Source organism: Cervus elaphus, chromosome 23, assembly GCF_910594005.1.
Source record: "Cervus elaphus chromosome 23, mCerEla1.1, whole genome shotgun sequence".
NCBI classification, from domain to species: Eukaryota; Metazoa; Chordata; class Mammalia; order Artiodactyla; family Cervidae; genus Cervus; species Cervus elaphus.
Window position 1 is genome coordinate 42,533,481 of NC_057837.1, and position 27,626 is coordinate 42,561,106.

Consider the following 27,626-nt stretch of genomic DNA (forward strand, 5'->3'; position numbering starts at 1 on the left):
CCTTGGGCTAGGCGGTCACCCTGTCCCCAACCCCCGGCCACCTGCACCTCTGGGCAGGTCCCTCCCCAGCCTCAGCTCCCCAGTGAGACTTGGCCAGTCTCCTTGTATCATTAAGAGGTCAGCACAAGTGAAAACCCTTTAGAACAACAGAGCGAATGCTGATGATAGAACCTCAACGTGAGGCCTCGGTCCTATAAAAGGCAGTGACGGAGTACTGACGGTGTTTCTGTAACAGATGATAAAGCAGCACACAATCAATGAATCACTTGCTTTAATTTTAAGAGCATGTTAGCAATTCACATTAGAACAAATCCATTTTATGTTTACAACAAAAGCCTATCGTATATTTAAGACTAACAAGGCTATGCTTTACACCTTGCCATGGCAATAACCACAAAGAACACAGGAAACGACACTTTGAAAAAGAAAAGCAACACCTGAGTCAGAAAAAAAAAAAGACAACTTTGCTGAAAACTGTGAAAAGCTACCAGCTCCTCTGCGCTGACAGCACAGCCCTCGGCTCCCGGCTCCCAACCAAGAAACGTTCAGGGTCAGCGCACTTGGGCTGCATTTTCATGGCAGAATGGTCAGGTTTTACCCTACTGTTCCTGCAGACGTCATACACGGGTGCACTGTTGCCTATTAAACACCATTTCTCGTGAGGTTACATCACCTGACAGGACACGGGTCACTGCCACGCAGCCTGTCTGACTGCTCTGCGCAGCTGTGTGGGAAGCTGGCCCTGAGCAGAGGACAACCCGGGATGGGCCCCCGTCAGACTGACTGTCCTCCCCTAAAATGGGGGCGGAGGGGGGTATCTGAGTCAGCACACGACACAAGTGGTTCAGGTCTCACGACTGCTGTCGGCCCTCCTTGACGTTCACCGTCGTCATCTATTCAGAACACCGTCTTTTCAACTAACAAAGACCACTCCAGATACACAATCCCTGATGTGTTCTCACGAATACCAGGAAAGGGAGGAGCAGACGTCAGCCCTGCTTGGTAGGCTGGAGACAGGACAGCGGTGTCGTGTGGACCAAGTCAGTGTGTGACCCATGGGGGAGGCGCCAAGCAAGCAAGCACGATCCCAGCAGAACAGCCCTCACGACACACGGAAAAGCAGACCTCACTCACTGTTGGAGCGAATCAAAGCAGAGAACAAAGTCCCGGCAACACCATCCACAGGTCAATCCACAGGGGTCGCCCACCACCAGGACCACGTGTGGACACATCCGTCAGGCTTATGACACCAGAAGACAAGCTACCCTGGCACATGCACTGTTCACGCCTGGGTCTGGGGACGAGGAACCAGCTGTGAACAGGGCTCCTGGTGCCTGGCGTCCACCTTCCATCCCCATCCTGTGATTTGCACAGCGGGCTGTCCACAGAGAAGCTGGCTAGTCCTCTGAGTGGCTAGAATAAACATGTTCCTCCTCCACACACATCTGGGTCCTTGCCTTCAGAACACTGGTGGGGGCCCAGGGAGGGGAGGGATGGAGGGGGCCAGGCAGGGAAGGAGGGTGGGAGCCACAGGAGGGACGCCCAGGGCTGAGGCCCAGTCCCTTAGGACTCTGGGGAAGAGTCTTCGCCCGCACAGCCCGTCTGAGGTCTCACACACATTTGTTCTGCGCTCTCCTCACCCTCCTGCGGTCCCTCCCCCAAAGGCAGGTATCACCTGTTTATCAGCAAAGACACCAAGGCTGGTGAGACACAGCCAGCAGCAGGGACAAGACCTCAAGCTGCTCACCCACAAGTCCATCCCCACCAGAGTACACCAAGTCCCCAGGTCCCATAGACAATCACCACACTTGGAGAGGTTTTTAAGAGAAAATGGCTTTACAAGGACTCATCCTCCCCTCAGCAAGTGCAAGGCCGAGCCCAGGTGAGGGTGTCCTGGGGCCGCACCACACGTCCCGGACCAGTGGGCATGGGGGGAAGGGTGTCCACGTGCCTCCAGGCCCAGGGGCGGTGCATGGGCTGACAGTGGGCTCCGGGTGACAACGCGCATAGGGTGACAGCAGGCCTAAGCAGACTGCAGGCGGAGTCTGCACAGGTAGGGGGCCCTGAAGGAGCCCAGGTAGAGGTGCCCGTTGTGTTCATGTGCCTCGCTCACGTAGGTGACCACCTGCCCTTCGGGGTCGTGCAGGCTCCTCCGGAACGCCCCGCTATCACTGAGCTCCAGGACAAGGCTATACCGCGGCACAAATTTCATCACCGTCTCTTGGCTGAATAGCTGCAAAAGAAGCACAGAGCAGAGAGAGTATGGCAGGACAGGTGTGGCCCCTGCAGCCCAGACAACAGGCCCACCTGGAGACCCGCAGCCGGGCATCCAGTCCTGTCACCTGCTGGGTGCATCCCACCTTGCCCTGCCCTCCGCTGAACCACCTCCCTCCCTGCTCCCCTCCACACAGGAGTGCGAGTGCCTTTTTAAAATATTGGTCCCAAAACATTTAGTCAAAAAATGGCTTGTGGGGCTAAGCAGGCTAGGTGTGTACAGGGGTTGCCCAGACCAGGGAGTCAGTCTGAGTAGGGAGCATCCACCCTGGAAGAGAGGCCATGGCTCCAAGCAGAGGAGACGGTGTGCTGCAGTGGGGCGGCCGGCACAGGCTGTGGGCCCCCAAGGGGACGGTAGGCCCCTGCACATGGCTGGGAGGGAGAAGCAGGGAGGAGTGAGAAGGGCTGGCCCTGGCCCTAGCCAGGGCCATGTGGTCCTGGGGACAAAGGCTACAAATGTGGACACCTGGGGAATCTGGTCAAACAGACATAAGGGAGCATGGGACCCAGGTTTCTCACCCTTAGAGAAAGGAAGTACCAACATGGATGGTAAGAAGACAGGCATAGATCCTGTGGTGTTGGACCAGAAACACCAGTCTTACTTAGAGTTTTCAGTTTAAAGGAACAAAGATATATGAATGTAGGTACAAAAGTCTGTCCATGAACACGTGTGCACATACAGACTCAGGAACCACCGCCTGGCACCTTGCAGGACCTTAGGTTACAAACAGTTCAGTACCAGTAACTAAGGACATGGGCAGGATCCCACGGAGGGCAAGACAAGGCTCCGAGGAGGCAGGAGGAAGGGGCACCTAAACCACTCGAGGAAGAGCCAAAGGCTGCGGGTCTTGGGGAGAGCAAGAGAGACAGGCAGGACAGAGGCCCAACAGATCATGATGGTGAGGGTGACAATTCCAGACGAGGAAACTAGGAGGGAAAGAGTCAGAGGGCTCAAAGATGTAAATTTACATTTTAAGCCAAAGGTTAAGTTTAAAGAAGTCACTGAAAATCATAAGCATAAGGTATCATAAGCAGAACTAGAATTTTTAGAGCTTTCACAAGGGTCAAAAAAAACCCACAATGAGATGCAGTTTCATTTTGTTTCTTGAAATCATAGTTTTTGTGTTTACCTTAAAAATCACTTTTTTAAGATAAGGCCTCTCAGATAAGAAATCCAACATGGAGAAGCCAGGATTGGCCCGGATGGCCGCCATGCTGACCCAGTACCCTCCGGAGCTGCTGGCTCGGATGTTGTCTGGGAAGCCAGGCAAATTCTCCACAAACACATCAGCCCCTCCCTTCATCAGGCCAGACACGTAAAACCTGAAAAAGTCAACCAAGCAGGCAATGAACAGCAGCCCCCAAACAAAAAATTGGAGCCAAACACCAATGCATCCATCACCAACGAGGGCACATGATGCAAGGGCCTGCTGCAAAGGCCTCAGAGCCCTGGGTCCAGCGAGAAGCAGGGGCGGGAACCAGGCCGGGCCAGGACCGCAGTCAGCGTTCCGTCGAGACTCTCCCTAGCCTGTGATGGTCAAGAAGGCTGAGGAAGAGCAAGGGAAGACAACTCTCTCCTCACAAACAACAGGCGTCTGCCGCGTCCCAGGCTCTGCAGCCGGCCTCTCACCTCGGTCCAGCCCCGCCCCTCACCCCGGCCCTGCCCCGCCCCTCACCCCAGCCTGGCCAGCTCACGCACCTCCTAATCCTCACCATGGCCAACTCCGCCACCAGGACAAAGTCCTCCGCAGGAGACAGTTGCACCCCGTTGGGGAACCGCAAGTGGTCCAGCAAAACCTTCACCTCCTTGGTTTGGGTGTCGTACTCCAGCAGGCTGCGGGCGCCAACGCAGAGGGTCACATGGGGCATCTGGGAGCCTTGCTGGGCTGGAGCCCTTGGCCAGGGCCTCTGCAGGGGCACTTGGCCTCCACTAGAGCAGCAGGGCTCCCATCCTCCACTCAGACCAGTTCCAGGCTGGCCCTACAGGGCCACCCAGGCACCCACCTCCAGACAAGGCTACAATCAGTTCTCTCACTGACCTGGGCGCTAGCTCACACCAGGGTGGGTCACCATGGCTCAGCCTCACAGGAGTTGAGGTTCCCAACAAGTGCCAGAACACCCCCCACACCCTCAGATGGCCTGGCTGTTCTTAGCTTCATTTCTCCAAAGAGAAGTGAGAACATCTCGCTGCCCTGTTGTGTCCACCATCTATTTCCAGGAGACATTAAGATCCTCCCTTAAAAGCTGAGCAGATGCTCAAAAACACCCACCAACTCCTGGGCATGATATATTCTCCGACGTCATCCTGCCCATCTACAGCCTCCCTGGGCAGAAGATTCAGGAGCACACTCACCGCCCATCATCCGTCCCCTCCATTAACAGGAGCAGATAATCTCGTCTTTGCCATTTGCTGCTAGAATCTGTAAAGTAAATCTTCCTCCCATCCCGAGTTACTGTAAGATCGTTCAAGAAGGACATTTTCCTCCCCTCAATGGGGGTCTCGGAGGATAGCAGCAGTTTTACTTCACCTGCGAGAACAGGAAGGAAGAAAAGGAAAAGACGGGAAGAAAGAAAAAAGAAAGGGGGGAGACTTGCTTTCATTATAAGAACATGTAACTCAATAGTTTCAAAATATTAATCAATCTAACTTATTTAAAAGGAAAAACTAAGGGAGCTTCTCCACTCCCTATGTCAGAAGATGCAGTACTTCTCACAGTGTTTCCCTCCTTTCTATTCAGTGATGAAATTTTTAGAACAACCCCACTAAAGGCAGAATCCTCCCTTTGGACGAGGAACTCCTTCCCCAAGGCCAACTGACTTAAAAATCTGTCAAGAGTCTTGGGTTAATGAGGCAATTTTCTATTTGAGAGAAATATACAATGCTCCCCTCACCTGCTTTTAAATGCAAAAAGCAGTAGTAGTAAGTCTTTTCAGACTGTAGCACACTCATGGAGTGCTCAGTTCTCTTTACGTCTAACCCCATTTAAACCACCACAATGATCCCACAAGGCAGGCCCTCCTGTCAGCCCTACTCTGTGGTGAAGCAAGTGGGCTCAGAGGCTGGGGGTAACTGGCACATGCCAGCACCCAGCAGAGTGGGGACCACCCAGGGGCCCTGTGCACCACCCACAATGACAACTCCTCCCTCCACATGACCCTCCCCATTAAGCACACACAGCAATATCACAGCACTGGTCCACAGGACACCATGACCAGTCAGGGGAGGGAAACAGTAGAAGGAGCTGGAGGAAGGAAAAGTAAAATGACAAAAGATGAAGGGGAAGGAAAAAGAGAAGACTGAGAAGCAGAAAACAAATAGGGAGCCCAGATGGATACACAGAAAAGTGAAGATAGGAAGAGGAGCCTCACACCCTCGGAATGAGACCTTCTGGGACCCAGCGGTCAGAGGAGAGGGAGGTATGAACCTGAGGCAGGCTCGAGTGAGGAGCCACACGATGTGAATACTGGTGCTCTCTGCAGGCAAGACCTTCAGTACCATTCGGTACGTAAGAAAAATACCAGGGTCTCCGGTAGGCTGTACTGAACAAGTTCTACTAAACCCATTTATAAATAAATGCACATTGTTTAAAAGATCAGCAATCATCACAGAAGGAAGCAAGTTACTGGCACGTACGTTTCCAGGGATTTACTTCAAACAGCCCTTTGTACGCATCAACCACAAAAAGGGTCCCGTTGGGCCCGGCCCGGATGCCTAGGGGTCTCCCACAAGCAGGCTCATCATCTCGGGTTTCTAGGGAAACAGACAGGAATCAGTGGCTGGCCCCAGATTCTGCCTGTGGCCCATCAGTGTCCAGTCACCTCATCTATCCCATCCTAAACCTGCATCGTGCTGCAGAGAACAAATCTGACCATGGCATCAGAGACTGACACAGCCCCCACCGTGTTCCAGGCCCCAAGAGCTTAGGTCAATTGTCCAGTCTATCCAGAGAGCCCACCGGAGAGTCAGGATGTGGACACATGCACAGCAACTAGCACTCAAGAATCACACTCACATCAGCGTTTGGAGACTCAGTCAGTACAGGCATAGGCCCCACCCCTGGATGCCCCAGCAGCCACAGGCCCCTCCCCAGATCCCCCAGCAGGCACAGGCCCCCCCCATCCCCCAGCAGCCACAGACCCCTCCCCAGATCCCCCAGCAGGCACAGGCCCCCCCTCAATCCCCCAGCAGCCACAGGCCCCCCCCGCCGATCCCCCAGCAGCCACAGGCCCCTCCCCAGATCCCCCAGCAGACACAGGCCTCCCCCCCATCCCCCAGCAGCCACAGGCCCCTCCCCAGATCCCCCAGCAGGCACAGGCCCCACCCCCGGACCCCCCAGCAGGCACAGGCCCCACCCCCGGACCCCCCAGCACTCCAGGAGTGGGACTGAAGCCCCACAGCTGGACCAGAATGCTGTGCCTGTCTAAGGACATGGCAGGGTCCCTCCACCCATCATAAAGGAAAAGCTACCATATTACTCCTTAGATCCATTCTCCTGCTCTACTACCTATATTCTTTTTAAACCTGTGGCAGAGCATATTTAGTGCTGGACACTCACTGCAGGGCACTTACCACAGGGTGCTTATTGCAGGGTACTTACTAATGAGTGCTTATTGCAGGGTGCTTACTATTCAGTGCTTATTGCAGGGTGTTTACCAGAGTGCTTATTGCAGAGGGCTTACTGCAGGACACTCATTGCAGAGGCACTTAACATGCGTGCTTACATTAGGATGCTTACCACAGGATGCTTACTGCAGAGGCACTTATGGCCACAATACGGAGTGGGAAAAGCAGGTTAAAGACTCATATGCAGAGTATGATCCCATCACTTACAACCATGTGTGGGTGTGAGTCCATGAACAGAAAGAGATCTGAAAAGTTATTCATTACATTGTTAACAAGTTACACCTGAGAAGACTCCAGGTGATTTTTACTTTCTTCTTTGTGCTGTTCGCATTTTACTATAAAAATGCATCATTTTTACAAAAACATTCTAGCTCCTAACAAAAGGATAGTAAGTCTGCTACCAGTGCTTAAACAGTGAATTTCTAAATCCTGAGGGACCTAAGAGTAATTCACTCTGGATGAAGGGCTGAGGTCCGTGCTAGGCTACTGCGGGAATGCACTTCAGCACCTGAGGAACAAAGCCTAGCGCCTCCCACAGCAGCTCTGGAGCACGTGCTGAGGTGAGGGGTGTGAGGGGCCTGCAGGGAAAGTATGACCACAGGGGGCCTCAGCTGGGCAGCGGGGCTCTCCTCTTCCAAAGACCTGACTTCCAGGAAACACAGCTCCTCTCAGCACCTTCCTTGGATGCCTGGAAGAGATACAAAGGCGGTCACCAAAACTTACTGCACGGGCCTGAGCCAAATCGAGCAATGGTCTCTACTTCACCATTTTCAAGTTTTACAACTCGGCCATCTGCTGTACCCGTGAACATCACATCTGTTCAAAGAAAGGAAAGAGTAAGGGTGTTACTGGGTTAGCCTAAGAACTATGCTCTCACCACCACCTACAACAGAGGTGGTCAGTCTGTGCTTTGTCTCCAGAGGGGAAACGGCAGTTTTGAAAATGAAAGCAAGTGGTGTCTGGGGCCAAAGCCTTAACATGTGCAGCAATAACGCCATAGAGGCCTTAGAACCAGCATGGGCGTGACCCTGAGGCTGGAGCAAGGGCACAGCAGACACCACAGATAAAAACAGGGTTTTCTACCCTCAAAGAAGTGGGAACCCTCGGGCTGGTGCTCAGTGCTTGGGTCTGTTCACATCTGCCTCATGGCAGGGTCTAATTGCTGAAGGTGACTATCCAACCAAAGGGAAACAACTGCTGGGAAGGTCCCTGGGTGTAAAATCAAGTGCTCACTTCAGCAGCACATATACTAGAACCAGAACCATGCAGAACTTGCAATGCTGTGCAAATTCATGAAACACTCCGTATTTTTAAATGTAAATATTGCAAACTCTAGGGGAGCCACTAAAAAAAGTATTTAAAATAAGTATAACTGATAGGCAAAGAATGGACAGAAAAGAGAATCATATAAGATGCTCAACTGAAACTACTAAACTCCCAAAGTGGATGAGAAAATAAGGAAGAAAAAAACATAAGCAATGAATAGAAAACAGTAACAAACATGGGAGAGAGTAACCGAACAACAGCTGACCCTTGAACAACTGGGGGTTAGGGGGCGTTGACCCTCTGCACAGTCAAACATCTGTGGATAACTTTATGGTCAGCCCTCACACCCTCAAGGTCCTGAATCTGTGAGGTTCTGCATTGCAAGATTCCACACCCACGGATTTAAGCAACTGTGCTGCAGAATGTGTTCAATGGAAAAAAATCCATGTTTAAGTGAACCTGAGAGCTGTTCAAGGGTCAACTGTATATCAATTATCATTTTAAACGTTAATGGTATAAAAACCTCATCAAAAGATAGAGATTGTCAGAGCGTATTAGAAAACAAAACGCAATGAAATGCAGTCTGTAAGAAGCTCTCTTTAAATATACAGACACAGAGATGAAAAATGAAGGGGTAAAGAAAAATACACCACACTAACACTAATTAAAAGAAAGCTGCAGGGCTAGGAACATGATCAGGGATAAAGACCATCAGGTAACAACAAAGGTCAACTGTAGAGAAGACACAACAGTCCTTAACATGTGTGCACCTGATAACAATTGTCAAAATACATGAGGCAAAACTGATACAACTGCAAGGAAACACAGGAATCCATGATTAGAGGAGGAGACCTCAGCATCCCTCCCTCAGAAATGGAAAGACCCTGATGAGCAACAAGATCCGACTGCACAGCACAGTCAGAAAACAGGAAGCTATCTGCAATGTCCTGGGGTAAACCATAATGAAAAATATAACAGAAAAGAATGTACATATACGTATAACTGAGTCACTTTAATGTGTAGCGGAAATTAACACAACACTGTAAATCAACTGTACATCAAAAAAATAAATAAATGGACAGATCCTGCCAACAAAAAATCAACCCTAACTGAAGCCCATTCGCCTATAGCTGGTGCTCCACCAGAGAAGCCACCACAATGAGAAGCCCCTGCACTGCAACAAACAGTAGCCCCCACTTGCCACAACTAGAGAAAGCCCGTGCAAAGAAAACCCAGTGCAGCCAAAAACAATAAATAAATAAGAAATCATAAAAACACAGTTGAACTCAACAGCACCACTGATTAACTGGATATAATTGACACCCTTCAACACCTCATCCAACAAACAGCAAAATACATATTTTTCTTGAGTTCACATGAAACATTCACCAAGGTAGACCACATTTTGGGCCATAATATATGCCTTAATAAGTTTAAAAGAACAGAAATGATACAATGTCTGCTCTCACACCAACATGAAATTAAACTAGAAATCACTAAAACAAAGAGAGCTGAAAATCCCAAAATACTTGGAGATTAAACACCACACACTTCTAAATAACACATAGGTCAAAGAAGAAATCTCAAGAGGAATTACAAAACATTTTGAACTAAGGTAAAATGAAAACACAACTTATCAAAAATTTCCTGGAGGCAGAGAAAACAGTGCTTAGAAAGAAAATTACAGCATCAAAGACACACATTAGAAAAGAAAAAGACCTAAAATCAGTCATCTAAGCTTCCATCTTTGGAAACTAGAAAAAGAAGAGCAAAGGAAACCCAAGGTAAGCAGAGGAAATAATAAAAATTAGAGCAGATATCAATGAAATTGAAATAGGAAATCAATAAAGAAAAATCAACAAAAACAAAAGTTGGTTCTTTGAAAAAAATCAATAAAATAAATACTCCTTTAGCTAGGCTAACAAAGACAGAAATTACCAATATCAGAAGCAAAAGACCCCATGGGCATTAAGAGGATACTAAAGAAGCACTAGGAACAACTCTAAGTCCTCAAATCTGATACTGTAGATGAAACAGTCCGATTCCTTGAAAGACACAATCTGCCAAGACTCACACAAGAGACAATTTGAATAGGCCTATCTCTATTGAAGAAATTAATCAATAGTTAATAACCTTCCAAAACAGCAGCAGGCTGAGATGGGTTCACTGAACAAAACATTTAGGAAGGAAGAAATGGTACCAACTTTCTATAATATCTTCCAGAAAACAGAAGAAGAATACTTCTTAACTCATTCCATGAAGCCAGCATCACTTTAATACCAAAACCAGATAAAAGTCATTTCAAGAAAACTATACACCAATATCTCTCAAGTACAAAGATGTGAAAATTCTCAATAAAATATGAGCAAATCAAATCCAAAATGTATAAAAGGAATTATACACCCCAACCAAATGGGATTTATCCCAAGTACGTAAGGCTAGTGTAGCATCTGAAAATCAGTTAAGTAACCCATAAATATCAACAGACTAAAGAAAATTACATGAACGTATCAACAGATGCAGAAAAAGTATTGACAAAAATCTAACACCCATTTCATGATAAAAACTTTTAGCAAATTAGGAACAGAGGGGAACTTCCTCAACTTGATAAAGAATATCTACCAAAAAACCTACAGTTACCATCATACTTAATGGTGAAAACTAGAAGCTTTCTCACTAAAATCAGGAACAAAGCAAAGCTGTCCCCTTTCATCACTTCTTTACAACTCTGGGCTGAATGTTCTAGTTAATGCAGTAAGACCAGAAAAGGATATAAAAGGTATAAATAAAACTATCTTCATTTGTAGATGACATGACTGTCTATGTAGAAAATCCCAAAGAATCAACAACAATAAGTTTTGAAAACTAATAAGCAATTATAGGAAGGTTGCAGGATACAAAGATAATATACTAAAGTCAATCAGTTTCCTATATACCAACAATGAACAAGTGAAATCTGAAATTAAAATCAGAGCATCAGAAGGCATGTCACTACCTTCCAAAAAGAATGAAATATTTAGGTCTAAATATAATGAAATATATACAAGATCTAGATGAGAAAAACCATGAAATTCAGATAACAGAAATCAAAGAACTTAATAAAGGGAGAGAGAGTCCATGTTCATGGATTAAAAGATACAACATTGTCAAGAGGTCAGTTCTTCTCAATCTGAGCTCTAGATTTAGAGCGATCCCAGCAGCTATTTTGTAGATAATCTACAAAATTATCCTAAAGCTTACAGGAAGAAGCAGAAGATCCAGAAGAGCCAACACAATTCTGAAAAAGAACAAAGTTGGAGGACGGACACTACTTGACTTCAAGACTTACTATAGGGACTTCCCTGATGGTACAGTGGTTAAGACTTCACCTTCCAATGCAGGGGACACGGGTTTGGTCCCTGTTCAGGGATGCCTCTCGGCCAAAAAAAAATGAAAGAAGCAATATTCAATAAAGACTTAAAAAAAAAAAACTTACTATAAAGCTACAATAACGAAGCCAATGTGGTAACAGCAAAAGAACAGAAAAACAAATCAATGGAACAGAATACAGAGCCCAGCAGTAGACCCAAAACTCATCTCTAACAAAAGAGCAAAGACAACACAATGAGGTATAGATGGTCTCTTCAACAAATCTTGCTGGAACAACTAGACATCCACATGCAAAAAGAGGAACCTAGACACAGACCCTACACCCTTCACAAAAATTAACTCAAAATGGATTTCAGACCTAAACATAAAACTACAAAACTCCTAGAAGATAAAAAAGGAAAAAACTTAGTTGACTTTGTGTGTGGTGATGACATTTTAAATACAACAAATATATGATCCATAAAAGAAAGAATTGATAAGCTGGGCTTCATTAAAACTTAAAAACCTCTCTGAGAAAGACACTGTCTAGAGAATGGGAAGACAAGCCCAGACTGGAAGAAAACAATGCATCTGATAAAGGACTTGCATCCAAAATATACAAAAAGTTCTTTAAACTCAACAATAAGAAAATGAACAATCCAATTTTAAAAATATCCCAAAGACTTAAGACACTTCACCACAGAAGATCTACTATGGTGGAAAACAAACATATGAAAAAATATTCCCCATCATATATCATCAGGGAACTGCAAATTAAAACAGCAATGAGATACCACTTCACACCTATTAAAATGGCCAAAATCTGGAACACTGACAGCACCAAACACCGGGGATTTATCCGGAGCTACAAGAGCTCCCACTCATGACGGGGGGAGTGCAAAACGGTACAGCCACTTCTGAAGACAGTTTGGCAACTTATAAAACTAAACAAGGTGAATGGAAAAATGAACTATGATATATCCAGGCAATGGAATATTATTCATTAATAAAAAGGAATGAGCTACAAAACTGTAAAAAGACTTGTGAATGTGAAAGTCGCTCAGTCGTGTCTGATTCTTTGCAACCCCCATGGACTGTAGCCTACTAGGCTCCTCTGTCCGTGGAGATTCTCCAGGCAAGAACACTGGAGTAGTAGCCTTCCCCTCTCCAGGGATCTTCCCAAACCAGGTCTCCCACATTGCAACCAGATTCTTTACCGTCTGAGCCACCAGGTAAGCCCAAGAATACTGGAGTAAGTAGAACCTTAAAATGCATAACAGTAAGTGAAAGAAGTCAATCTGAAAAGACTACCTGATATATGATTCTAACTCTAAAACATTTGGGAAAGGCAAAACTATGGAAACAAGAAACACATCAGTGGTTGCCAGAGGCTTGGGGGCAGACTGGGATGAAGAGGCTGAACACAGCAGATTTCAGGGGGCAGTAAAAATTCTCTGTATGATAATCTAATGATGGATACATGTCATTAAACATTTGTCCAAACCCGTAGAATGTACACACCAAGAGTAAACCCTAACGTAAACTATGGACTCCGGTGATGATGTGACAATGAGGAGTTGTCAACTGTACTCTCAATAAATGTACCATCTTGGGGGAGATATTAATAATAAGGCAAGTAGGGGGTAGGGGATATATGGTAAATCTCTGTATCTTCCCCTCCATGTTGCTGTGACTTCAAATTGCTCTAAAAAGTAAAGTCTAAATGATGTTCATCGGTGACTCCTCTCCTGGCACTTCCTGAGGTGAGTACCTCCCTCCACTGTCAGCAGCAGTGGGTCCAGGTGCCCTCATGCAGTTCACACCTGCAGGGGATAACCAGAAATGTCACCAAAAGACAAGCAGTTCCCTTAACAGAGGAAAGGAGGTGCGATGACAGAGCAAGATAAGGCATCAGGCCCAGCGGAAAAGACAAGAAAAGCATTCTCTGGGAGATTTGGGCAGGGGGGATCCCTGGGACTCCTTAAAGTTCCAATTTTAAACATCAATACTAGATTTCTTAACCAAAAATACAAAATTTGTGAAATTAATAAACATCAATGTCTTTTTAAGAGAAATATGAAGTTCTATCACAAAGTGCCCATCTCTCTTGAGCAATTCTGACTCTGCCGGACAAAAAGTAACAACCAACTACAGAAATACCTCAGGCTGGCCAAACAGCAGGGCTCAGAAAGGCAGGCTGGTTAACAGCTTCGGAGGTGGAGGCGTGGGCCTGACGGGCCTTCAGAAGGAAACAGAAGCATGGGCAGCCACCCATGACTGTTCCACCACGCTCTGACGTGATGGCCAGCAAGCTGAGGTAACAAGTTGCAGGAAATCCTCACACCTCAATCCTTGCCAACCTTTTCACTAACCGTATCTTTTGACTCCTAAGCTTAATTCTCGTTCTAACAGACAGGAAAGGCCTGTTCCAGGTTGCTACAGACTCAAGAATTAGAACCAGACCCTCTTCTAGTCTGGAGGTTCGGGCAAGCCTGAAGCAGATGGTTACCCTAAAATGTCCCCACCAAGGTGATCATTAAAAAAAGTGGAAATACTGAGAACGGTTCCTGTTCTTGTCAAAAATGAAATCTACACAAAGACAACCTATGCTACATCAAATAACATCTATCCAACTGTGACCAATGAACTAAACACCAATGTTCACATTTTTCCTTTCTCCTTTCACTTTAAAGGATCCAACAGTTTGAGCAGAATAAAGCTTGTCAGACAGGAACTCAAAATCACCCAGCACTAAAACGGCCTGAAACTCAGAGAGGCAAGAGGCTCCCTCGGGGCATCTGCTAGACAAACAGGCACAATCACAGCCAAGAAGGCTGCCCAGGACTCCCCTTGGCACTGTCCCCACAGGACCCCACTCAGGCGGCAGACAGTGCCAAGTCTACTTACCCCCAATATTTGCTATGGACTCTGGCCCAACAAGCTGATTTTCAAATAGCCTTTCCGCCTGTTGTAACTTCGTATTTGGCTGCAGCACACCAAGGAAGAGAGGGGGTTCTTTGAAGCTGTAAAATAATGCAATTATAGGGATTTGTCTATAAAAATATATGAAGAAAGTATTTACTGAAAACCTGCAAGGACCTACATGTATAACTCCCCATTCTTTGACAAAGGGCACACATTTCAATAATATCCTTAGTTGCCAGAAGCACTAGTTAAAAGAGAAAACCTCCCAGGATATCAGGAAAGGTCATAGCACAGAAGAAAACTGAAGGCGTAAATGTGGCTGACATAAGAACACTCTCCTCCCACCCAAGGCCCAGGGTGCCTGGCCTCCCCAACCCGTCCAACTGCTTCACCCTCCAGCTCACAAAGCCCGGCATTTATTTTCTCACTAGCTGCCCAGCCATCCAGGCCCAACTGAGACGGAGAGAGTGGAGTGGACATTTCACAGGGACAGCCTTGCCTCCTGATCCATGGAGAGGACAGAAGACAGCTGGGCCTGGGTCCCCCCGCCCCCCGCCCCCCACCCAGGCTCACGCAGAAGTGCCTGGGAGCTTTCCCGTCTCCTCCATCCACAGGCAAACACGCTGTTTCTCCAAGCTGTCAGCAACCCATGGCCAGGCCACCATCTTCCCTCCCTGCTTCCTCCCTTGTCCCCTCCAAGTCTGCTTGCGACCCAGCAGCCCACCTGTGCTCTGAAACACAGATCAATGGCATCCATCCTTCAATACCTGCAAACGGGGCCCTCTCCCTGGAGCCAAGGTCTCCCACGAGCTCCTCACCCAACAGTCCGGCCACAGCCTCCTGTCTCCTCCCCTTGTTCTGCTCTCCCAGCAGGTCCCCAAGGGCCCTGGGCATCTCCCATTTTAAACCCGCTGCCTCCTCCCATCACCTCCTCAGTGAAGCCTGCTCTGACCACGCAATGTAACACTCAGCGCTGCCCCCAGAAGCCCAGACCCCACACCACTTGACTGACTCCTCGCTCCTCTGTCAGCTGCCTGTGCCCCCGAGCACACACGAGGTCTGGGACTTGCTGGGTTCTCACTGCTGTATCCTGAACGCGCGGCCCCCAGGAGGCTCCCAGAGAGGGGGCGGGGGAGGGGAGTTCTCCCACCCCTCACCCGGCCGGAGAGTAGGAGAACCAACTGGAGGGGGTGGGGGGTGGCGGTCTGGGAGCTCTCCATCCCCACCCGCTCCAGACAAAGCTCTTCACTTGCTGCCGCCCCTACTCAGGGCTCAGCACAACTCCCCTGGAACTAAACCTCCCCCTCCACCCTTGGCCCTGTCTCACAAATACAGCTTCCTACCTGCTCTTCAAAAGCACACTCGTGGTTCAACTAAAGAGCTTTGTTTCCAGAGGGGGAGAGTAGGACTGGGACCTGCAACACACCTGGGTTCAAGCTCTGTGCTGGAAGGTCACACCTCCGGAGGGGCAGGGACGTGTGCAGACAGACGACAGACAAGCACACGGAGCAGGGAGTCCGAGCCTCCCCACCATCCCCGTGGGCGCTGCCAGATTCCCTGCACGCAGGAAGACCCTGAAGGGCTGCAGCGTCAATCTAGTCAGGGTGGTGCGCTGTCCCTGCCCCCAAGGGGAGACGAGAAAACACAGGAGAAAATGCAGCAGCTCGGCAGAAAGGCTCGGGCGCTCCGCTGGGCACAGAGGCACCAGGGACAGCAGCCCAGGCACTCGGGTTAACTCATTAACTATTACCTCCTGCTCGCTCTTGCTGACTCTCCAAACTCAGTCACCGCCTATGCTGTTTCCAGTTACGTCCTGTTTCTCCCCATGGTTCTACCTATCTGATTAGGATCATTCTTTAATTTTTCTTCTGAAATCAAACTGATAAAAATGTCCCCACCAGCTGTGAGTGTGTCTCACGAGCATGGGGCGAGGACACGGCCGGCGGCCTCAACTCAGCAGCAGTCACTGTGGCCTCCACCCCCAACTCTGGGGAAGGACTGGGCTTCAGGCTTGCCCGAACCTCTTTCTTTCCATCCAGAAAGAAACAGAAACATGAGTTTTCACGAAAAGACAGGACTGTTTCTGGCATGTTTAAAACATATTTCAGTTTCTGTAAAATTTAACATAAAAGACACAGTAGTGTTGTAAAGAAGAGATTTTGTGCCTATGATTTTAAAAATAACAGGGGAAAAAAACAACCAACAGGGACAGTAACTCTTGTAGCAGCTGAAAACTATCACCGTTAACTGTCAACAGGGTGCATTTTATTAACAGGGTGAAACTGTAAAACTCGAAGATAATAGAAAGTAGCAACAAAGTGCTACCAGTGGTCAGCGATGTGAGGGGCAAACAGAAACACAAAATAATAAAACTCAGGAAAGGCCCATGAGAGACCTGCAGGGGAAGGAGCAGGATGGTGGCCCATGCCCCCGACCCTCAGGCAGGGAGACAGCCTGGGCTCCTCACAGATGCTCAGGAAACCCGTGGAGCCCCCCTCTGACCCCAACTCTCTGGCTCCACAGGCAGACGCTCCCTGTGGTGAGGAGCGAATATCCACCAAGCAGATATTCCTGAGCCCACATCATCCACGCCTGATGACACCACTGTGCTCCCACCTCTGGGAACACACGTGTCCCAACAGACACTGGGCAACACCCTCCAGGAATCAGGACGTCCCAGGTGTTGTGTCCACCAGCCCAGATCTTCCTAACGAGGAAAAATGAAGGCTACTGTGCACAGCAAGGTCTGGCCAAGCCTGGCGGCCTCCCCGGGACTCTGCTCGCTCAAAGGCTGCCACCATCTGCATAACCAGCCACCTGGGAGGGTCTCCCCCGGGCCCGGGCCCTCCAGGTCTGTCTGTCCTCTGATTTCCTGAGTCTCCTGAAGGCAGAGCCCCGAGGCACCCCCGCCAGCTGAGCCCACCAGCTTAGAGACTGCACCACTCTTCCCAGGCAGTGTGTCTGCCCCGTCCTTGCTCTTTCTGCTCTGATCAGTTTCACAGAAACCCTTTTTGCTGTTGTTAGCAGTACTTTTCCCCAAACCTCAATTCATTCCCGCTCTCACTGTCTGCCAGTCTTCTGCCTTCGTTCTGGCTTCGGGGGCCCACACCCCCATAGCGGGAGCCAGTCATTCCCCAACTCTAAGCCCAGAAGAGACCCATCAGCCACGCCGGTTTCTATGGGTTTCTCCTCACCAGGCACATCTACTCCACTGACGGGCTCGTTCTGCACAGCCTCAAAGCCTTCCCTACCTGGCTCTTCTCCAGGCTGCCAGGATGTCACACTACCTTTCCCCTGAATTTCTTCACCACTCTTGGCAAAATTAACAACCTCTACTGAGATGAAAGGTCTTGGGTCCCCTTAGAAGCCGTATGTCCACCTGCTCCCCACCACCTCACTCTCCATGGCCAGCTCTCCAGCCCAGGTTTCAACCCCCAGCTTTGGACACAAATCTCACTTCCACATGGCGCACTGGATTAGCAGAAAGGCCCAGGCAGTCTGCATTTGAGGCCAGCTTAGCCACCTCCTTCTACAGAGTGAGGGGGGTTGGCAGGAGGGAAACCTTCAGAGGACGCCCAACACACTGCCCACTATGAAGCCTCAACTCTCACTCACAAAACAACACATCATTCAGTTATACCTGTTAGCTTCCCTCTATACTGAGATGGGGTTCTTATCTGAACTTTTCAACTTTACATGAACTCACAGCAAACTTCAGGCAGCTTCACCACCATGAGCGGCTCTGAGGGGAAACCAGACTGCACAGCCCTTAACGTCATGAACAAGCACATCCAGAGAAGCCTGGCTCTGCATGACTGTAACTACAAATGTGAATACCTTCACGAGACCTGAGGTGCACACTAGTTTTTCAAGTTATAACGGACTGCACTACCTACATATCCCCACTGATGAATGGTAATTTAGAAAAAATAAAACAGTAATTGTTATATAAAGTTTATTAAAAATCAACTACTCATAAATCCTTACTTCAGGAAACATAGTCTTGACTGCCAAATAAATAGCATTTATCGACAATTTTTAAAAATCAGCTACTTAAAAAATTTAAACACAGCAACTTGAACTTAATTTTCGTTTGTGTGTCTGTGCTCTCAACACTTTAAATGAATTCAGGTTAATCACCTCTAATACTTAAGCTTCTCTTGTTTGGGATCTTTCTAGTTTTTAATTTTGGTTTGCAGAGTTTTGTTCTTGAAAGAGTAGCATGCATTAACGCTGGGCACATGTTGTGTAACACCTGATTCAACACAGGGCACAGGCACTAAAAGAGCTCACGCTCTCTACTGCTCGGCATAACCCATCCTGCACAGCAGGTTAACTTATTAGCCAAGAAGCTCACAGCCCGATTTTGTTGAGCAGAGCCACCCACCCTGCCCAAGCTGTGCGGCTACTCACCTGAGAGATTCCGGGTCTATAGGCGAGTCCAGCAGCACCAGGGCACCAAGTAGGGGGACGGTGAGGAAGGCTGCCAGCATGAGGAAGGTGGCTCGGAACACTCTGCCGCTGAAGGAGCTGCCAGAGACAAAGCACACGAAGGCACCTGCGGGGCTCAGACCGACTGGCCGCGCCCTCAGCCCTCCAGGCAGGGGCAGCCCTCCCACCGGGCCTGCCCCTTTCGAGGCCACCACCTCCGTGGCAGTGACTAAAGGTCAGCACTGTTTGCTAGGATGGCAATCATGCCTTGTTCTTTTTTTAATCTTGCGGGGTGTGGAACACTCAACAGTTACCTCCCAGGTAGTCTGATGAGCAGTATCCTGGATCCTCCGGCAGATGCTAAAAGCCGGCAAACCCAAAGAACCAATGGGCCCAAAGTGACGGAGGTGTGAGTGAAGCTGTGGGAAGGAGCCGCCCTCATCCACCGGGAAGACGGCGGCCCTCAGTTACCACCTCTGGCCACCGAGGCTCAGAGCAGCAAGAATGAGAGACACATTCACAAAGGAAACGGAGACAGAACATCTTGAAGGTCCAAACCCAACCATTACCAGACACTGAGAACCTACAAAGCCACACCTCCAGACCATCTCTTCAAAAGCCACGGGGAGACCTGACAGCGGCCTGGGACCTCAAGCAGAGTGTGTGGGCAAGTGACCACTGGGGGCTGAAACACCCTCCAACAACCCTCACAGACGACCTCACTCACTCGAGGGCCAGGCAGCACGTGAAGCCTCCTGCTAAGAAAGAAACTGCCGGGATCACTATTTGCCTGCATCAGGATATTCAGATTCACTAAACACCTGAAGTCAAGAGTAACTTAGAGCAAATTAAAATCCTGACCTCCTAAAGTGGAAAATCTTTTTCTATCCAAAAAAGCTGACTTGAAAAAAGTTAGGACTCACACTTGACAAACTAAGGGCAATGTTTCATTTGATTTTTGACAAGATGGTTTCAATGTAGAATGCAGAAATTTGGGGGCCGGGGGTGGGCAGTCCGCTGCCAGAAGGACGGGACTGAGGGTCACGTCTGACCCAAAGTCTGAGGTCACCACTAACAACACTGCCTGCCGAGGACAGGAGGAGATGCCTGGACCCAGGGCCCAGAGTCAGGTTTCAAACACGCTGCACAAGCTAACCATGTCTGCTCTCCTGGGGGATTTTGGGGTGAAGGCAAACACCCAGTGTGGCCCCGGCAAGCCTGCGCTCAGCACCGTGTCCCCCGCTTCATCCCAGAAGAAGCCCATGGCAAAACTTCCTGTCATGCCTTCCACTGCTCAACAACACAAAAGTTTTCCGTTCATCTACTAACGGACACTTGTTGGGAGGGGTGATGGGAAAGGGTTACTTAATGGCAACAAGGAGTTTTGTGGGATGAGGACAAGTTTTGAAACCAGAAAAGAGTGGTGGTTGCCCAACAGTAAACATCACTGAACTGTATGCACTCTAAGGAGGTTCCTTTTACGTTATGGACCCCACCTCAAAAAGATGTTAACAGTGACAAGAATGTTCTTCACTTAGACTGTGGTGATCTGTCACTTTAGCAAATCTCTCTAAATAACCTAAAAATCCCTGAATTGGACATTCTAAACCGATGATATGCGAGTTACAGCTCCACAAAGATGTCCACAAAGTAAAAGTCAGCGACCGCCATCCAGAGGCTGGGACATGCACCACTCAGGACTTCCTTCGGTGCCCAGTCAGTCAGTGAGATGACCACAGCTGGCGACTGCACGAGCAGAGGGTGTCTGCCAGGGCTTCCGGCAGGAATGACATGGTCCTGTGGTTCCTTCGAAAGTAGAGTCCCAAAGAGCGGGCCACATGGCACTGCACAAACCGTCCCTCAGAGCGCACGAGGAAGGACGGGTGTCTTGCCAAGGGGGCTGATGCAATCAGCCCGCCCTCACCCCGAATAGAGTTGCAGCCCCTGGGGGAAGCTGTCTTGTGCAAACTCACTAACGAAAGTGGTGACACTGGCCAAAGTCTCCCTTTCCCTTTTCCTTGCCAAACACATTTCCACATAAAACAGATCCTTCCTGTCTAACTTGGACTCTATGCCAACTCTCCTTTTCTGTGTGGTAGTGTATATTTTAAAATCTTAATTTAGGAATGTGATTCGGAGCTTGTCACAGCGTGCTTGAAGACCTGGTTGCCCCTTCCTAAAACGGGGAAAACAAGAAGTCCAGCCTGGATAGAAAGTGACTACTTGCAGCTAGAAAGGCGGCCAGAACTCCAGCAAAGCCTTGGGTCCACACGGTGCAACCTGCCGGGCAGGTTCAAGCTCCAGTTGTTCCTGATGTGCGGCTGGACACCGCCGACCTGATCCAACCCCTCTCCAGAGAAAGAAGTCCATCAGCACCCTAGCTGACCGCCAGCCAGTTCCTACTGGAAAGCTCCGTACAGGGTCTAGTTTTAGAACCGGCAGCTCAGCCCCACACTGTTTACTTCCTCACTGCAGGCTGAGACTCTAGCTCTGCAGGGCCATCAAACTCCAACGTTACATATCCAGTAACTTGACAAATGGCCCAAACACAGAAATTTTTAGCCATTCAGAGCCCGCCTGCTTTATGTGTTCAGTGAAACATCCCCAGACAGTGGCTCGGTTCAGTTCATTCGCTCAGTCATGTCTGACTCTGAGACCCCATGGACTGCAGCATGCCAGGCCTCCCTGTCCATCACCAACTCTCGGGATTTACTCAATGTCATGTCCATTGAGTCGGTGATGCCATCCAGCCATCTCATCCTCTGTCGTCCCCTTCTCCTCCTGCCTTCAATCTTTCCCAGCATCAGGGTCTTATCAAATGAGTCAGTTCTTCGCATCAGGTGGCCAAAGTAGTGCAGTTTCAGCCTCAGCATCAGTCCTGCCAATGAATATTCAGGACTGATCTCCTTTAGGATGGACTGGTTGGATCTCCTTGCAGTCCAACGGACTCTCAAGAGTCTTCTCCAACTCCACAGTTCAAAAGCATCAATTCTTCGACACTCAGCTTTCTTTATGGTCCAACTCACACATCCATACATGACTACTGGAAAAACCATAGCCTTGACTAGACGGACCTTTGTTGACAAAGTAATGTCTCTGCTTTTTAATATGCTGTCTAGATTGGTCATAACTTTTCTTCCAAGAAGCAAGCGTCTTTTAATTTCATGGCTGCAGTTACCATCTGCGGTGATTTTGGAGCTCAAGAAAATAAAGTCTGTCACTGTTTCCCCATCTATTTGCCATGAAGTGATGGGACCAGATGCCATGATCTTAGTTTTCTGAATGTTGAGCTTTAAGCCAGCTTCTTCACTCTCCTCTTTCACTTTCATCAAGAGGCTCTTTAGTGCTTCTTCGCTTTCTGCCGTAAGGGTGATGCCATCTGCATATCTGAGGTTATTGATATTTCTCCTAGGAATCTTGATTCCAGTTTTCGCTTCATCCAGACAGTGGCTACCCTTCAATAAAACAGAGCCTCACCACTTCCAATGAATATTCATTGGAAGGACTGATGCTGTAGCTGAAGCTCCAATACTTTGGCCACCTGATGGGAAGAACTGACTCCTTGGAAAAGACCCTGATGCTGGGAAAGATTGAAGGCAGAAGGAGAAGGGAACAACAGAGGATGATCACCAGCTCGATGCACATGAGTCTGAACAAGCTCTGGGAGTCAGTGATGGACAGGGAAACCTGGCGTGCTACAGTCCATGGGGTAGCAAAAAGTCAGATACGACTGAATGACTGAACTGAACTCCACTCCCACCCCAACTCCTGCCCTTGGAGCTCTCTGACCCTCACCTTGACCCAGAAGCCCCTCTTGTCCCCTCCCCTATGAGACTCCGCCACATGCAAACCTGTCAGTGTCACCAACAAAGCTCAGGTGGCTGCTGTCACCTCACAGCCATATCACTTTCCTTCATCAGCCCCAGCAAACCCCAAACCCACTACATCACACAAACAAGGAAGTGAATTTTTAATTTTGGTTCATTTTAATTAATTTAGACTTAAGTAGTTACATGTGGCCAAGTGGCTGCCACATCAGACAGCACCCCCTGGGAGCCCACAAACACTCCATGACCACCTGCGCACACGGCAGGCAGGCAGCCCGGCCCTAAGAGGAGAGCAGTCAAGTGCCCACCCTCCGTGCAGCCTGGGGTGGGCGAGGCCAGACAGGTAGCGACCAGCACAGAGGGCAGCAGTGCCTCAGGTCGGCAGAGGGTGGGGAGGGTTTGAAGCCCATGGACTCTGCACAGAGATTTCAGAAGCAACCGGGCAAAGCCACGCGGCCGAGGAAACACAGGACTCAAGGAGCTCCGGGCACAGGTGAGAGCCATGTGACCCTGGGCACTGAGTCTGTAACTGGCGGGTGCACAGGTCCTGGAGGTGAGGTCACAGAGCTCCTGACCCAGGCTCTGGGAGCACAATTATTGTAGCCCAAGGTTCATTAACTTTTTTGGCAGGCCCATCTCACTTCTGACTCCTGTGAACTCAGAGTCAACTACAGTTCTGCGTCTGCTCTGTAACTGCCTGACCACACACTGCACTGTGCTCCACTGCAAAGTCATGTCTGACTCTATGCAACCTCAGGGACTATAGCCCACCAGGCCCCTCTATCCACAGGATTCTCCAGGCAAGAATACTGGAGTGGGTTGCCATTTCCTCCTCCGGGGAATCTTCCCAACACAAGGCTCGAACCTACATCACCCGCCTGCGTCTCCTGCACTAGCCGGCGGATTCTTCACCACTTGAGCCACATGGGAAGCTGTGCACAACTGCACTACGTCCAGTCATCTGAAGGACCTCCGTTTATCCAAACCATCTTCACCAACACAGTGCTGCACAGGCCCATCCTGCTCTCTTCAGTCTGTGCTGACACACCCCAGAAGGCCAGGCCCTCCCTCCCAGGTGCCACCCGGGAGGTCAGCTTGTTTGCCCCAACCCCTACACCTGCACCATCAGATCCACGCCTGGGATGCACAGGATCTGACAACTACCAACGGCTCAGTCACAACTTACAAAATCCTGTTAAATGGGATTTAATGGGGCAAAATGTGGCGACAGGTGTCCTCTAATGGCTTCTGCATACAAGACATCAAGGCCTCGAGGCACAGACTGAAGTCCTGACCCACACGCTCCATAAGATCAACACAGACCTGTGATTTCAGGCCCAAATCCATGAGAGACCGGAGCCCCGGGTGCTGAGGTGATCCCTGGAACCCGAGACTCACACACAATGGCCCAGTCCTCTCAAGTGACCACGCCCTGCATTGGTTCACTTTCCACAGTCCTTTAAGCCAGGGCTCCGAGACTGCAGGCATTGTTTTAGCACTGACGCCAAATTGAAAACATAGTAAAAGAGCAATTTGAAAACACACACCCAGGGGAAGGGCTGAGAAAACTCCGGAATCCTAGCTCCCCACAACCTCAAGAATTACGACAGCCCCAGCTGTCTCTCCCCACTGCCTCCCTTACGCTTCAGTCTTAAAAATGAAAATGGACCTACGAGAGATTTTTAATTAGTTTGAAACTCTTTGGAAGCTTATTGAAAAAAAAGCTGGTAACTTTTCAACTCTTCACTCCTAAACAAGTATACATGGACATTAAACAGTTGTTCTCTCCTCTCAGACAGAACTATGTTCCAAAAGGGAAGGAATCCTTTCTGGGTTACAATCACTCTGTCAATAAACTTCTTAAACATGTGGGGAAACTGATGCCAAATGACAATCATTAGAAACCTGCACTGGGGACTTCCCTGGTGGTCCAGTGGTGGTTAACACTCTGCAATTCCACTTTAGGGGGCACGGGTTCAACCCCTGGTCAGGGAACTAAGATCCTGCATGCCACACCAAAAAAAAAGATTACTGTTCAGATACAGACACTCAACAACTTTGAAATAAAACATCTCCAAAACCTAATTTTAAAAATAAACTTCTCATTGTCCAGAAGCCAATTCTGTCTTTCATTTGTTTTAATGTCTCTTGAGACTCTATTCCTCTGTAACTTTACAAAAACCACGCCACTCACAAAGACTTCAATGACCTCACCAACAAAACAGAGCTAATGCCACCATTCATGCCAGAAGCCAGGAGACTGGGCAAGGTATCATTCAGTGTCCCATCCACTAAAATCTATTGTCCTGCTTCTGTAAACTGAAGCACATTTCCTGCTTTTGTAAATTTTCCCTTCTTTATTCTGTTCAGCACATCTAAAGTTTACTATATAGTCATCACATTTCTATTTCCTTCAGATTCCTTTCCTTCACTCATTATACACAATACTTTCTTGTCTTAGAGTGAACTCTCAAATTTTAAGGTAATCAAGATGACAATCAGATGAACTACTAGAAACCACTACAAAAGAAATGAAAACTAGAAAACTGCATGATAAAAATAAGAAAAAGCTAAAGAATTACAATATACACATAGAAAGAAAGGTGGGTGACAGGAAACAGACTGTTACAAAGACCCAGAAGAGGATCAAAGAAGAGAAGGGGAAACACAAGAAAGCCAAGAAAATGTCTTGAATCAACAGAGAGCAAAAGGCACCCAGGGGAAGACTAGCAACAGGTGAGGACTTTGGAACACAAAGTAACCTTGCCATTAAGGAAATCCCAGAGAAACTGAAAAACAATTAACTTAACTCTGCCCCCTGCCCTGGGGCCTACAGGGCCCAGCTAAGAGTTGGGCCCATCCAACTAGTGCCCTTGGGTGCTCTATGCCCTGTGCCTCACAGCAGACCCGGGCCAGGTGCCCCCTGGTCTCCTGGGCACAAGTGTGTGGCAACACCAGTGGGCATGGTTGCACAGCACTGCTAGTCCCAGCCTGTCTGCTCTGAAGACTCCTAAGTAATCACCAGATGATCTCACAACATCCACAGTCAAAAGGGTGACCGACCTGTCGTGGTCTGCCCCGGGTCAACACTGAAAGTCCCACACCCTAGAGTCCAGAGGAAACCAGAATGGCCAGTCACCCCACAAAGAGGAGTGTATTCCCGGCCTTTCCACTGGTCCCGGGACTCTTGCTAGTGAAAAATCTTCTCTGAGAATCGTGGATTTTTAGAAACCAAACACTCCTTCCTTTCATTATCATCAGGGAATAAATTCAGTGTCTCTGAGCAAAAACTGTGCTGCATTCAGTATGTACCACACCCAATGGCACGGCAAAAAATATCCCAGTATTACCATCAACATATTAGTCAATCAGTTCCAAACTCTGAACTTGGGTCTATATGGGGCCTCTTGGTTCTTAAAAACCCAAAATTATGCCACTTGGGGCACAAAGTTAAGAGGAGAATTTTAAGAACTTTAAAGGCTTTTACTTCAGTTTCTAGATAACAAAGCAAAGTATATTTAGACTCGGGAAGGTTAGAAGAAGAGAAGTTGGGAGAAGATCTGATATTCCCTTTATCAGGCACCAACATCGCCGGTGCCCTATGCATGTCTGTCCCTACCGGGAAAACGTGCAAGGCCGAACCCTCACAGAAATTGCCCAATGACATCCGTTCTGCTTCCCGCTCTTTCCGAAAAGGGCAGGTGAGGAAGCGGCTCCGTGCACGCCCCTGCGGCAAAGTGAGGCACAGCCGAGGCCGGGGGGCTCCGGGGACAGGCAATGACGCAGCGGCGGAGCCGAAGGGCCGCAGGTGCACCTCGCGACGAGAGCCCGCTTCCACCCGTGAAGCGAGGCTGCCGAGGACTAAATGAGGCGCCAGCTGGTGTCGCCGCCTTGGGGGCACGGCCCGGCTCCGGGCCCGGCCTACCTGCCGCCCTTGGCCTCCGGCGTCCGGTTGTCGTCCGTGACCACCTGCGGCCGCAGGGGCCGGCGCTGCCTTAGCCCGTCAGCCTCGGTCATGGTTCTGAAGCGCCGGTCAGCTCCCCGCGCTGACCACCTCCAGCCCCGCGCGCGGAAGTGACGACCGAGGCTCCACCTCCCTGCTCGGGCGCGCGCGGAAGTGACGTAGGGCCCGCCCCTTCCGGCCGCCCGGAAGGCGGTGGCTGCGAGGCTTTTTCGCGCGAGTCCGAACCAGCGCGCCATCCGTGAGGGGTAGCGGCTTCCGGGGTCCGGACTGCCGCGTCCTCGCCCCTGGCGGCCCCAGCCCCTCACGTCAGATCTGACCGCGAGGCGGGGCCCACGGGTGGCGGGCGGGAAGCGGCCCCCCCACCGGGAATCCCGGGGCCGTTTCCGAACCGGCGGGGTTGAAGGAAAGACGCGCTGGAAAAGGGCGGCTGGTCGTGTCTGCTTTTGTGACGGCCACAGCGACGGTGGGCGGTTTGTAAGCGTGTGGCCGGGTCTGTCGCCGGGCGCGGTGGGCAGGCCGAGGCCCGCGCCCGCCCACGGGCCCGCACGAGGTCCTCCCGGAGGAGCCACCTCTAGCCGGTAGTCAGACACTTGGAGGTATTGAGGAGCAGTTACGCCGAAAGGAACCAGCGGGCTCGTGGGGGCGTTTGGCAAATGAAGGAGCGAAAGATGGACGGGACGGGAAAGACCCTGGGAGGGGGCTTTTCCAGCAGAGGAAACCGGGTTCTTTTACTATGCAGCGTCTCCAGAAAAGACCGCTCAGAATGAAGCCCTGAGAATCGCTTTCCTTGCTGCTTCACAAGGCATTCCTCAGGCCAGTGTGCTCCCCGGGCCTTTCTGGGTGCTCGGGGCGGAGGGGGTGGGGTCAGACTCCGCACTCGACTGCCCCCGAGAAAAACCTGGAAGACCCAGCGTGAGGGGATGAAGCGTTCTTAGTGAATCGAGGTCTGTAGGGTTCCAGGTTATAT

The 27,626-nt window shown here is 49.5% G+C and overlaps 1 protein-coding gene across 1 annotated transcript; it reads right to left on the bottom strand.

The window, feature by feature from the left end:
• Nucleotides 1-254: 254 nt before the first annotated feature.
• On the bottom strand, nucleotides 255-26,788 carry LOC122681023 (adipocyte plasma membrane associated protein). Its single transcript, XM_043882705.1, has 9 exons — nucleotides 26,621-26,788; nucleotides 18,851-18,967; nucleotides 14,420-14,535; nucleotides 7,622-7,714; nucleotides 5,909-6,025; nucleotides 4,628-4,802; nucleotides 3,974-4,108; nucleotides 3,405-3,597; nucleotides 255-2,233 (listed from the first exon to the last, which is right to left on the bottom strand). The coding sequence occupies exons 1-9, from the start codon at nucleotides 26,710-26,712 to the stop codon at nucleotides 2,024-2,026; spliced, it is 1,248 nt and encodes a 415-aa protein (XP_043738640.1). The 5' UTR covers nucleotides 26,713-26,788; the 3' UTR covers nucleotides 255-2,023.
• Between the last annotated feature and the right edge of the window lie 838 nt (nucleotides 26,789-27,626).